A 12,334-nucleotide genomic window follows, 5' to 3' on the forward strand; every position below is an offset into this window, starting at 1 on the left:
AAGGTAATTTTTGGCCCCGGTAGTGCAGCCCTGCTCAACAAAGGTGCTCCCTTCTAAAGCAGTGAGCTAACTCTGCATTGAATTGCCAGGGGACTGAACTTTTCTTTACAAAAGAGACCCGTTGCTGTTCTGGAATTTGGCCCCTGGTGCCTGGCGGCGGGTGGGGGTGAGGGTGGGGGTGGCGTTTCTCTTTCTTTTAGGTGACATCAAAAGAAGGAGCTTGGGGGCAGCAAAAAAACCACACACACACACACCTTGGTTCGGATTCCTCCCACCATGAATATTCAAAACTCTCTCTGGCTCAGCCTCCGTTGGCTCTTGTTTACTTTAGGCGGGAGCGGCTCCCTCTCAGGTTAACCTTGACATACAGAGAGAGCGAGGTGCAGCACAGCTAGGTATGTGGCACCTGGGCACACCTGTGTCCCAAGCACCTGAGATGTGAGATCCGCGTTGCTCTGGGCTGCGGGGAGCCAAGCCTGCCTGTTTGGCCACAGAGACCTGTTCCACCTCCGCTCCCATCTCTTCTCCATGTCGCTGTCTGCGGACAACGACTGACCGGGGCCACCCGTGTGTCGGAAGGAGTGTCACAGACCGAGAGAGAACAGGTATGTTGCCGGGAGGGAGGGGAGGGAAAGGGGAGCCACTGGCTGGGACGTTCCGCCTGGGTGCCTCCACAAATGTTTAATTGATCAGCGCAGCAGATGGGAGGCCTGAAGGCGGTGTGTGGCCGCGGACAGGATTTGGACTCGGCGTCTAGGAGACAAGAGTCCTCATCCCCTTGTGAGCTGCCCACCTGAACCAGGTATCCTCGGACGGACACGGCACAGTCGCTCCACTTCCTTGTCCTCGCAGGGCTGTCTGGGGGGGAATAAAGTGAGTTTAAGGGCAATCCGTGGCTTGACTCGGAGATAAGAGAGGAAGGCAAATCAAAAACACGGACAGCGGCCGGAGAACCCGTCACACACTACAGGCTGGGAAATCTGGGTTTGGCGCTTGAAAGGCTCCTCGGTTTGAAGAGCCAGCCTGTCTGTGGTACGAACATTTGCATATACAAACAGATGGAGCAGAGGTCCTTCTGTGGCCATTAGCTAGAAGGTATGGATGGAACACTACGGGTGCTTTCACGCTCGCTAAATAACACACTTGCAATCCACTTTGAATGCACTTTGCAACGGGATTGGCCTGTGTGAAATGGTCAAATCCACCTGCAAACAGCAGCTGAAGTGGATTGAATCATTTAGTGGGTGTGAATGCGCCGTACATCAGTGGACGTGATGCTCTGTATTTTTGGGCAGGGGGGGCAGTGGGAGGGCTTCTGGAGTTCTGTCCCTGCTGGTGAACTTCCTGATGGCCCCTGGGTTTGGGCCACTGTGTGACCCAGAGTGTCGGACTGGATGGGCCACTGCCTGATCCCATATGTTCTTAAGTTTTCCCATTCTTTTAATAAGAACCTCTTTTACACGTATCATGTCGAACTCCATGAAGCTGCTGCCTACTGAGTCAGACCCTTGCTTCATTAACGTCAGTATTGCCTGCTCTGGCAGACAGCAGCCCTCCAGGGTCTCAGATGGAGGTCTTGCTTCCAGATTTTTTGAATCTGGAGATACTGGGCATGTATGCAGTTTGGAGGTGCCCTGCCTCTGAACCCCAACCCTCCTAACTCTCTGAGTCTTTCCGGACCATGTTTTAATTTTTTGCACTATGAAAGCCCAGTCGCTCCTACTGGGTGCCACTAAGTCCAAGATCATCTCTTGAGGCAGTGCTTCTGCAGCAAGGAGATTACATTTCCCGACCAAAGTTTGATCTTCTATACTGTAGGCTTACTCTCCTTCCCGCCCCCACACCGGCAGTGGGTGTAGCAGGCCCATGGGGGAAACGGCAGTGAGCTTTTCTGCCCTCTGGATGTGTGAAGTGTCAGCAAGTCGTAACATTGGTTGCTGGATGCAGCCCGGATCCGGTTCAAGGTTTTGGTTTTGACCAGGGATAGTCAAACTGCGGCCCTTTGCGGTCCAGGACCCACATATCTGAGGGATTGTCTGTTGCCTATGCCCCCCGCAGGGCCTTGCGCTCTGTAGGTACTAACTTGTTGGTTGTTCCTGGCCCTAGAGAAGCTCGCTTGGCCTCAGCCAGGGCCAGGGCCTTTTCGGTCCTGGCCCCTACCTGGTGGAATGAGCCCCTGGAAGAGCTGAGGGCCCTATGGGAACTTTCTGTGTTCCGCAGGGTCTGCAAGACGGAGCTCTTCTGCCAGGTTTATGGTTGAGGCCGGGGTCTGAGTGGAAGATCTGATCCCCACCCCTTGGCGCTAATGCAGCAGTACGCCAGGGTCATCTATTTGGCGTCGCGTTATGGCTCCTTCACGCCACTTCCTCTATTGCAGTGGTTCTCAACCTTCCCAATGCTGCCACCCTTTAATACAGTTCCTCCTGTTGTGGTGTCCCCCAACCTGAAAATTAGGCAAGGGTTCTTTCACAGAAATGAAACCGAAGCTGACCAATGGCGTGAAGATCCATTGTTCAGGATTGTATATAAATTGTTTTCCCCCCGGAGTTTCTCAGTTCAGTTCTGCCTCTTGTGCCACCATGCCGATCTCGCTGTTTTCCGCTGCTCCAGACAGACGAACGCTCTATCTCGATCTACCCCACAAGGCTGTTGTGTGGATGGCGCCCACGGTCAAGCTGCTCGCCCTGCCACAACCCCTGTGAAAGGGTCGTTTGACCCCCAAAGGGGGTTCTCCCCAAGTTGAGAACCACTGCTCTATTGAATGTTATCATGGGGGGATGGGTAGTCGATTTATACCACCATGTTCCTTATTCCTATGTTGTAATTTTTACATCCTGCTTTTGATATTTTTAATGGTGTTTTATCGGGGATTTTATGAAAGGACTATTTGTAACCCGCCGCGAGCCAGCTTCAGGAGTGACGGGAAATAAATATCTAAATAATAATAATAACTGACTTATGGCGACCCTGAAAGGTTTTCAAGGCAATTTTCTTTCAGGGGTGACTTGCCCTTGCCTGCTTCTACATAGCAACCCTGGACTTCCCAAGAGGTCTCCCATCCAAGCAGTAACCCAGGTTGACCCTGCTTAGCTCCTGAGATCTGACCAGATCAGACTCACTTTGGCCATCCAGGCCAAGGCAGGTCTGTCCTAGTGCTGTACCACCATTTGCAGGTCTGTGTTGTGTTTATTTCTGTCATGCTTTTGAGACTTAGTGTTCCTTTGAGCCCCTGATGGAAAAGAGGCTGGGCTGCTTCATGAGCCCTTCTTTGATCTGGGGAAAGGTGGACAGGAGATTAGATCAGCAGCTCTGAAAATTCAAAGTCATTTCCAACTTTCTAGCCATCATACCTCCCAGCCAATGAACCCTAAAGTCTGCGTTTTCTGAAGGACCGGGATTTCTAAGCTATGACCGTCTGTCCTTGTTGTACGCACGCAAGGACAATTGGTATAGTTTGTTGGGGAAACAATGAGGTCGAAACCCATAGATTTGGTGTCGATATTGCCCAAGAAGTCTGTGGTTGCGGGCAGGAGGAAGAGCCTTCGTTTCATTTCTTACCACCCCCACTTTTTGGCAGTTTAGAAGATAATAATGGAGAACATCAGAGAAGCCATGTTGGATCAGGCCAATGGCCAATCCATTCCAACACTCTGTGTCACACAGTGGCCAAGACCCAGGCGCCATCAGGAGGTCCATCAGCGGGGCCATAAGAGCATAAGAGAAGCCATGTTGAATCAGGCCAATGGCCCATCCAGTCCCACACCCTGTGTCACACAGTGGCCAAACTCAGGCACCATCAGGAGATCCATTAGCGGGGCCATAAGAGCATAAGAGAAGCCATGTTGGATCAGGCCAATGGCCCATCCAGTCCAACATTCTGTGTCACACAGTGGCCAAGAACCGGGTGCCATCAGAAGGTCCACCACTGGCTCCCAGTGAAATTGGGGGATTGGGGGGGATGGAGCCTGGAGAGGGCAGGGTTTGGGGAGGGAGGGACTTCAGTGGGGTACAATACCATAGAGCCCCCCTTCCAAAGCAGCCAGCTTCACCAAGTGAACTGATTTCAGTTACTTGGACATCATTTGTAATCCCACGGGATCTCCAACCATCACCTGGGGGTTGGTAACCTATGCAGTCTCCTTTGCTGGCCCCTGACCCAAAATCTCCAGGAATTTTCCAAGCCAGCATTGGCAGCCCTGCAAAACATCCTACCCCAGATCATGCTGGGTCACCTCCTCCCTCCTGGCCTCACGACCCACTGGCCTAATGACCCACTTTGGGATCCTGGGCCAAATGCTGAGAGCCAGTCTTAGGGCATGTTTACATGGATACTTCCTGGATCACTGCTTCAACAGGAGGTTTTTTTCTTCCCACAAAAAAGAGACTTTACATGCCTGAAGAAGACCCTGCACCAAAACATTTTTGTGGACTTGTCAGATCTGCTAAAACCTACATTGGAAAAATCCTGGAGATTTGGGGGTAGAACATGGGAGAGAAGGGTTCTCAGCAGGGTGTAATGCTGTGGAATCTGCACTCCAACCCAGCCATTTCCTACAGGGGAATTGACCTCTGTTGTCTGAGGAGCAGTTGTAATTCTGGAGAGTTTCCAGGCCTTACCTGGAAGTTGGCAACCCTAATGAAATGGGCCAAGACGCCAGCCTCCAGGTGGGACCTGGGGATTTTCCAGAATTACAGCGTATCTCCAGACTACAGAAATCAGTCCCTTTGGAGAAAATGGATGCTTTTGAGGTGGGACTCCATGATATTATACTCCACTAAGGTCCCTGCACTGCTGTTGGCTCTCCAGAGGAACTGATTGGCCACTGTCTTTGACAGGATGCTGGACTGGATGGACAATTGGTCTGATACAGCAGGGCTCTTCTGGTGTCCAACCCAGGCTCCATGCCCAAGTTTCCATCCCCAAATGCCAAACCTGCATCTGGCAACCCTACCTCCTTCCCCTCCATGCCTAGGGGGATAAAATGTGTACACTTTTCTGGGGCCCAGCCTGGGTTTCAAGCACATTATCAAAAAGTGGTTTATTTAGGTCATATCCAAAATGAGGCAGCTTATTTCCCCCATGACTCATGAGACTGTACATACAAGAGAGTGTGGAGGTGTGTGTCCTGGGAGTTTGTACTGGGCCTGGGAAAGAGTGTCCTGCCTCTCCTTTGAGAAGTTTTTCCTAGGAGGCTTCTGGTTTATTTAGGAGATTTTTTATGACCCTTACCCATTTTGCTCAAGGCCATTTACAATTAAAATAATAAAAATTATCTCTATAAAACCAACAAAGCCATTAAAACTAGCCAGGAGACATAAAAACTGCACAAAAATATCCATAGAACATGCCTTAGACCAGAAGTATGATATAAAAGAGCTGGAAAATAAAACTCTCATAAAAAAAAATACCAGGGTTGATTTTTGACCATCCCAGGCCTGCAGCTTGAATGCACAGCAAGTCTGGCAAAAAACGGCTGCCCGGATCTTGGCCCTGGAAACTGAGTAAAGGTCACCGGAGAGGATATAATGAGGAAGCTCTTCCAATCAAGTATAGAACCGTGGATTCCTCAATGTGGACTCAAAAGAAAAAAGGAAATCATGAGGCACAATGATATATAGTAGTCCTCTATGTTTATAGGTGAAAAGGTTATAACATAAAGTCTAAATGGTCAAACACATGATCAAACGATTAGGAGCATTTTGCCAATGCGATACTACGGCTACTACTAAGACAGTATATTGGAAGGTATGTTATGCTGTTTTGTAAAATTATGAACTATGTTTTGGAAATTCGACATGCACATATTGTCTACCTGTCTATTCATTTTGCAGAGCAACCACTGACGAAGATCAAACAGAAAGCGGGTCACTTAACCTAGGATCCCGTTTTGGTTGACTCTTTATGTTTGATCATATGTGTGACCATTTAGACTTTATGTTATAACCTTTTCACCTATAAACATAGAGAAGTCTACTATATCATTGTGTCTCGTGATTTCCTGGGTTTTTTTTTCTGAAGCTCCCCCAATGTCAGGGGTCCACAGATACATACTCAGTGAGCAACTGGAGTATGCTGATGACGGCCAACTAAAATGGCTGCTCTCATTGTTTGACACCTGAGGGCTGTAATGGCTTCTCCACGTTTATAATGCCCCCCTCCCCCCTATCTCCGATGGCATCTACTTTAAGTATCAGATCTGAAGTTTAGAAGCCAGCCAGAGGGAAGCCCTGGGGGGTCAACAGATATTTGAGATCGACAGAAGAGCCTGTGGTAACTGGCAACTGAAGAGGAGTCTTTTGGGAGCTAGAGGGGGATTCCTTGACTTTATTGTATTCATTTATTAGATTTATATACTGTCCTGTGGGGAATAAAACCTGGTTCTCCAGATTAGAGTCCATTGCTCTTAACCGCTACACCACACTGGCTCTCTGACTGCCTGCTGACTGCCTCTGAATGTGGAGGTTCCACTGCAAACACTTGGCAGGGCTTCCTCCCGATATTGGGGTTGAAGTCAAGCCATTCATGCTTTGCTTGGTGTGGATTTTTCCTCTTTCTCCAAGAGTTGTTGCTTTGGTTTGGGGCTGGACCCACACATAGCCTTCCTTTCACCTTGTATGTGCAGCCCATCAAGGCTCCTGACTGCAGCACCGTGTGCTTGCAGACCAATCTCAAGAGAGATCGCCGGACGAGCGGCAAACACCTTCAGCAAACACCTGGGAGAGATCCTGCTAGAAGCGGCTTCATCCCCGAGAAGCAGCCAGGTTTAGAGAAACCGACCAGCTGCCATGATCTAGCCCAAGCTGGCTTTTCTTGGAAAGAGGATGGAAGGCAAAGGGCCCCTTTCCAGCCAGTTCTCGGAGAACCGTTTTGCCCTTGTGACCCAGCCAAAAGGCTACCCTGACAGCTGTCAAGGCAACTGCAGAACGATCAGAAGGTGCCCACCCCCAGGTCCAGAAACGGGACTGGCAGCAGACGCCGGGCACAATAATAGAACTGCCCCTTGCAGTCCGCTTGGCGGGAGAGTCTGATCTTAGTAGAACAGCAGAGTTCTGCACGCAGGAGGTCTCAGGTTCAATCGCCCGCAGCTCCAGCAAACAGGATCAAGCAGGAAGTGATGTGAAGTAGCTCGGAGAGCCAGTTTGGTGTAGTGGTTAGGAGTGCGGACTTCTAATCTGGCATGCCAGGTTCGATTCTGAGCTCCCCCACATGCAGCCAGCTGGGTGACCTTGGGCTCGCCACAGCACTGATAAAGCTGTTCTGACCAAGCAGTGATATCAGGGCTCTCTCAGCCTCACCCACCCCACAGGGTGTTTGTTGTGAGGAGAGGAAAGGGAAGGCGACTGTAAGCCGCTTTGAGCCTCCTTCCGGTAGGGAAAAGTGGCATATAAGAACCAACTCTTCTTCTTCTTCTTCTTCTTCTTCTTGTCCTGGAGAGCTGCTGTCGGCCAGAGTACAAAAAGTTGACCTCGACCGACCAAAGTTCTGATTCAGTAGAAAGCAGCATCACATAGTTCCCATGTAGAGACAAGAAGGAGACCTGCAAGGAACTGCAGAGAACACAGTTCTTCCCCCGTGCACAAACACCAATCCCCGTTTCTTCCCCACTGAACTGTGGCACAGTCTGCCCAGTCAAGTAGATCTCCATTTCTTCCTGCTCCTTGCCTATCGGGGCAATTGTCCCAGGCCCCGAGTCATCAGTTTTCCCTCCTCCTTTGCCACTGGCCTAAGTGTCCTTCAACAGGGTTGCCAACTCCAGGTGGCACCTGGCGATCTCCCAGTAGTACAATTGATCTCCAGGTGACCAAGATCAGTTTTCCGGGGGGGGGGGGGATGGAATGGCTGCTTTGGAGTCTGGACTGTAGAGTATTATACCCTGCAGAGGTCTTTCCTCCCCAAAGCCCACCCCACTCAGCCTCCCTCCTCAAAACCTCCAGGTATTTCCCAAATGACAGCTGGCACCCCTATCCTTCAACCCACCCAACTGCAGGCTTCCCCTCCCCGTACCTTATCCTCACAGTGTTTCTTCCCCCTGGTCGCTCTCCTCCCTCTCCCTCATTTTTTACATCTTTGTACCGCATCTCCAGTTACCTGTTTTGTTTTTAGCCACAAGGCCTGGACAGCTACAGGTGCCACTGTTTACTTTGGGGAGGGGGGCTAACCCTGGTTTTCATACATTAGTTTTCATGCTTTTCCTGCAAACTCAATTTTGTAGAAAGATCTCTCTTAGCGGTGGGTTGTCAGTAGGTTTGCCAGGGAAATAGGGGGTGGTAGGGGTGGGGGTGGGGGAGGAGTTGCCATCTCCAGGCAGAGAAACCCCTAGAGATTTGGGGATGGAGTTTGGAGAGGACAGGGACCTCTGTGGGGTACAATGCCCTAGAGTCCACTCTAGAAAATTTTTAAACAGAGGCTGTTTATCTGACGGAGAGGCTGATTCTGTGAAGGCTCAAGGGGGTGGCAGGTGACAGTGGATGAGCGATAGGATTGTGAGTGTCCTGCATAGTGCGGGGGTTGGACTAGATGGCCCAGGAGGGCCCTTCCAACTCTATGATTCTATAATTCGGTGATTCCAAAGCATCTCTTTTCTCCAGGAAAACTGATCTCTGTCATCTGGAGATGAGTTACAATTCCAGGGGATCTCCATGTCCCACCAGGAGGCTGGCATCCTTAACTGGCACACTGCTTGCCGTTTTTTAAAAAAATCTGCACAGGAGTGTCCCCCATTGCAATCATTTCTATGCTAATTTCTATCTTTATCACATGTACAAAAGTCAGCAGGCAGGTCAGTCCAAAGCTAAAGCCATAAACAGAAATTATCTCCTATCTGTGACCAGATAAAAGAGCCTGGCAACTTAGGCAGTCGTGTGATTTCAGCTGACTACCAAGAAAGGGGTTTGATGGCTTTTGGTTTGAGCATTTGTGCAGCACGAAGGTTTAAAGTGAGCCTCACAGTCACCCCGTTCTTCCTTGGAAGCATTTGTCCACAGGGAGGAAGGGTGGCGGGTTACAACTGCACAAATGCAGCATGTTTTTGCAATCTAAACACGAGCCCACAATCTAGGAGGAGGAAACATTTATAGGCGGGAAAGATGAAATGGACTTGAAAAACTGTGGCAGATACTGAAATCGAAAATTGTGTGTGATTTTTAAGTCCCTGGGAAGGTGGGGGCTGGACCGGATGACCTTTTGCGGTCTCTGCGAACTCTGCGTGATTCTGATTTTGATTCAGCCCACCCACCGAAACAACAATGCCGTTAGATTCAAGTGGGTAGCCGTGTTGGTCTGAAGCAGCAAAACAAAACAAAATTAGAGTCCACGGCCAACAAAGATTTATTCAACGCGTGAGCTTTCGAGTGCAAGCACTCTTCCTCGGACTTAGTCGAAAGCTCACGCCTTGAATAAATCTTTGTTGGTCTTAAAGGTGTCACTGATTTTGTTTTGTTGTGCTGCTGTTAATAAGAGGCAGCCAGAAGGTGCTTTCTGCAACAACCCCCCCAAACCTAGAAGAACTGGCCTCAAGGACAGCCAATTCAGTATCTGGGTTATAATTTACAACCTGAATTAAACAGGAAGGACTACAAATGATGCTTTTTTCCCTGGGTCAACAGCGGAAGGCAGCAGGAAAAGAGGAAGAGCCAATGTGGGATGGATTGATTCAATAAAAGGAAGCCATGGCCCTCCCTCCCTTTGCAAGGCCTCAGCCAGGCTATTAACGTTAGAAAGTTTTGAAGGAAGCCAATTCATATGGCCACCCTAAGTCTGAAATGACTTAACTGTACTTAATTGAAGCCCTCCAGATGTCCATGGACTACAATTCCCATGAGCCCCTGCCAGCATTTGCTGGCAGGGGCTCATGGGAATGTTAGTCCATGGACATCTGGAGGGCAGCAGTTTGATTACGCCTGACATAACACAAACACATGCACACCCAACCCACATGCACTTGTAGGGAACTTGCTATGGAAATCTGCACTGGGAGTCTAGCTGTGCCCAGAGACAGGGGTTTTGCCACCATGCCTGAAATCAGGAAGTGAACTGAAGCACCCAGCATAACCACATGCTCTTGCTAACCTCCGTGTTTCGCTTTTCTTCCCCAGGGGTGCCGGGATTCCTCCCGACAGCTGCCATGGCGGAAAACAATTACAGCTGGTGGAAACTGACCTTCCTCCGGAAGAAGAAATCCACCCCGAAAGTCCTGTACGAAAGCCCCGATATCTATGACGTCGCCGGCAATGAAAACCAACAAGAAGTTACGCCGGGGGACGGTGGCGGCGACGGAACGGGGGAACAGAAATTCAACGCCCGGCTAGAGAAGATTGTTGACAAAAGCACCAAAGGCAAACACGTCAAGGTCTCCAACTCAGGGCGCTTCAAGGAAAAGAAGAAAGTCAGGTCCATGTTATCGGAAAACCCCAATCTCTTTGTTGACAGTCCACAGGACGAGAAATGAAAGGACTATGAAGGAGCAGCGTCCCCTCGAGCACATGAGGACCTTCCGCTGATCAGAAGGCACCTCTGACGCCTCCGTGTCCCTAATTCCGCCGACGCAGTTAACGAGGGGCCCATCTGCAGACACAGACCCATGTCCCGATTTTCACTGGAAAAGAAGTGAACTTTATTATTATTTTTTAATTTAAGGAATAAAGCGAATGGTATTTTAAAAAAATGCAAGCTGGGTGAGTAATTGACAGCGGGGAATGAAAAAGAAACCAAAGGCAGGCCATTCCGTTATCCATCCCCATAATCAGATGCTTTGTTCCACCTTGGCTTCCTTACTGCAATACCGTTTACAAGAGTTTCCTCTATTGGTCCTGTTGTCTGTGTATTTCCCTCCAGTTTGTCCCGACATGGTTTGGTACGATCTTTTTGGAAAGGTCACAGTCAAGGCGCCTTTTGATGCCATGAGGATAAGATGTGCTTTTTTGCCAGCCCTGTCCACACTGGGACTACTTTCCTGGCTTAGCCCCCATGGCCACTCTTCTTCCCCCATAAGTCTATAGTTCTTTTAATTGTGGAAGAGAAATACACAGCCAGTACCTTTCCCTTTATAACTCAGCAACAAAAAGGGCTAGACGGTTTTCCTTCGCATGAATTGACTTCCATGAACTTGGAAGAGTATAGCACCGCTCGGAATGGTAAAACTCAGTCCTGGAAATCTGCTATTTGGCTTCGAAAAACACACTAAGTTTCCTTTCATTGAGGCAAATAGCTGACAGTAGCTGTCCAGAGTCTCAGGAGAGAAGGGTCTTTCTTGCCACTTGCTATCCAAGGTCCTCTAAGTGTGGGTGCCAGAGATTTCTGTATGCAAGATATTCACCATACTGGCACAAGGAAGTCTTGCTTTCTACACTAGCTGTAGCTTGAACGTATGAAGCTGCCACCTACTGAATCTGGCCCTTGGTGCATCAAGGTCAGTATTGTCGGCTCAGACGGGCAGCAGTTCCGCAGGGTCCCGGGCCTCCTGCCTGGCCTTTTTAACTGGAGATGCCGGGGATTGAAGCTTGGACCTCCTGAATGCCAAACGGAGGCTCTGCCACTGAGCCACGGTCCCCAGCCTTCCAGCATGGGAAATTGCTCTGCAAACTCCCTGAACTGGTTTTTCAGCTAGGCTGCAGGGACAACATAATGAATAAATCTTTATTTTCCTAGCCCTTCCTTCCGATACAGCCCACGGCAGGTAACGACATCATTCAAACAATAATGGGGTTAAAAACATAAACCTTCACTAATTTCCCGCAACTAATTATGTAACAAATTGGGGCGATTCTAGAGTTTACAGAGCAGGTCTTTTCTCTGAATGGTTATTTGGTGCCCTGACCATAAGCCTGGCGGAACAGCTCTGTCTTCCAGGCCCAGCGGAACTCATGAAGGTCCCTGATCTCTTTCCGCAGAGCGTTCTGCCAGGCCGGGGCCAGGGATGAGAAAGCTGGACTCAAGCATAGCTTTCAATGGAGATTAGACAGATTCCTGGTCATCGGTGCCTATTAGCTGGGAGTGCCAACACCAGGTTGGGAAATTCCTGGAGATTATAGCCTGAGGAGAACAGGGTTTGCGGACGTAGGAGAACTCAACAGCCATTTTCTTTCTGAGAGGTGCTGATGCCTTTACCTTGGAGGTCTGCTCTGATTCTGGGAGATCTCCAGCCTCACCTGGCGGCTGGCAACTAGCCCAAAGGGAACGCCTCCCCTCCCTCAAACACTGCTCCTGAATGCCCAGAGATTTCCCAAACCAGAATCAGCATTCTTAGATGGATGAAAAGGGGTGCTGGCACAGGAGGGCCACTGGTCTGCCTCAGCAGGGGTCTTTGGACGTTGTCCTTAAAGCTATTTCCTCCCC

The 12,334-nt window shown here is 49.7% G+C and overlaps 1 protein-coding gene across 2 annotated transcripts; it reads left to right on the forward strand.

The window, feature by feature from the left end:
- The first annotated feature begins 319 nt into the window (after positions 1–319).
- PRR15L (proline rich 15 like) lies at positions 320–10,664 on the forward strand. 2 transcript variants are annotated; one of them, XM_077314969.1, is made up of 2 exons: positions 320–605; positions 10,096–10,664. In XM_077314969.1, the coding sequence occupies exon 2, from the start codon at positions 10,125–10,127 to the stop codon at positions 10,446–10,448; it is 324 nt and encodes a 107-aa protein (XP_077171084.1). In that variant the 5' UTR covers positions 320–605; positions 10,096–10,124; the 3' UTR covers positions 10,449–10,664. The 2 variants fall into 2 exon arrangements, with proteins under 2 accessions (XP_077171084.1, XP_077171085.1); XM_077314970.1 differs by lacking the exon at positions 320–605 and adding an exon at positions 695–802.
- The last annotated feature ends 1,670 nt before the right edge of the window (positions 10,665–12,334 follow it).

Source organism: Paroedura picta, chromosome 16 (genome assembly GCF_049243985.1).
Source record: "Paroedura picta isolate Pp20150507F chromosome 16, Ppicta_v3.0, whole genome shotgun sequence".
Taxonomy (NCBI): domain Eukaryota; kingdom Metazoa; phylum Chordata; class Lepidosauria; order Squamata; family Gekkonidae; genus Paroedura; species Paroedura picta.

Bases quoted from the DNA above. Each gene is read 5' to 3' on its own strand.
- PRR15L (XM_077314969.1), top strand. From the start codon at position 10,125: ATGGCGGAAAACAATTACAGCTGGTGGAAACTGACCTTCCTCCGGAAG.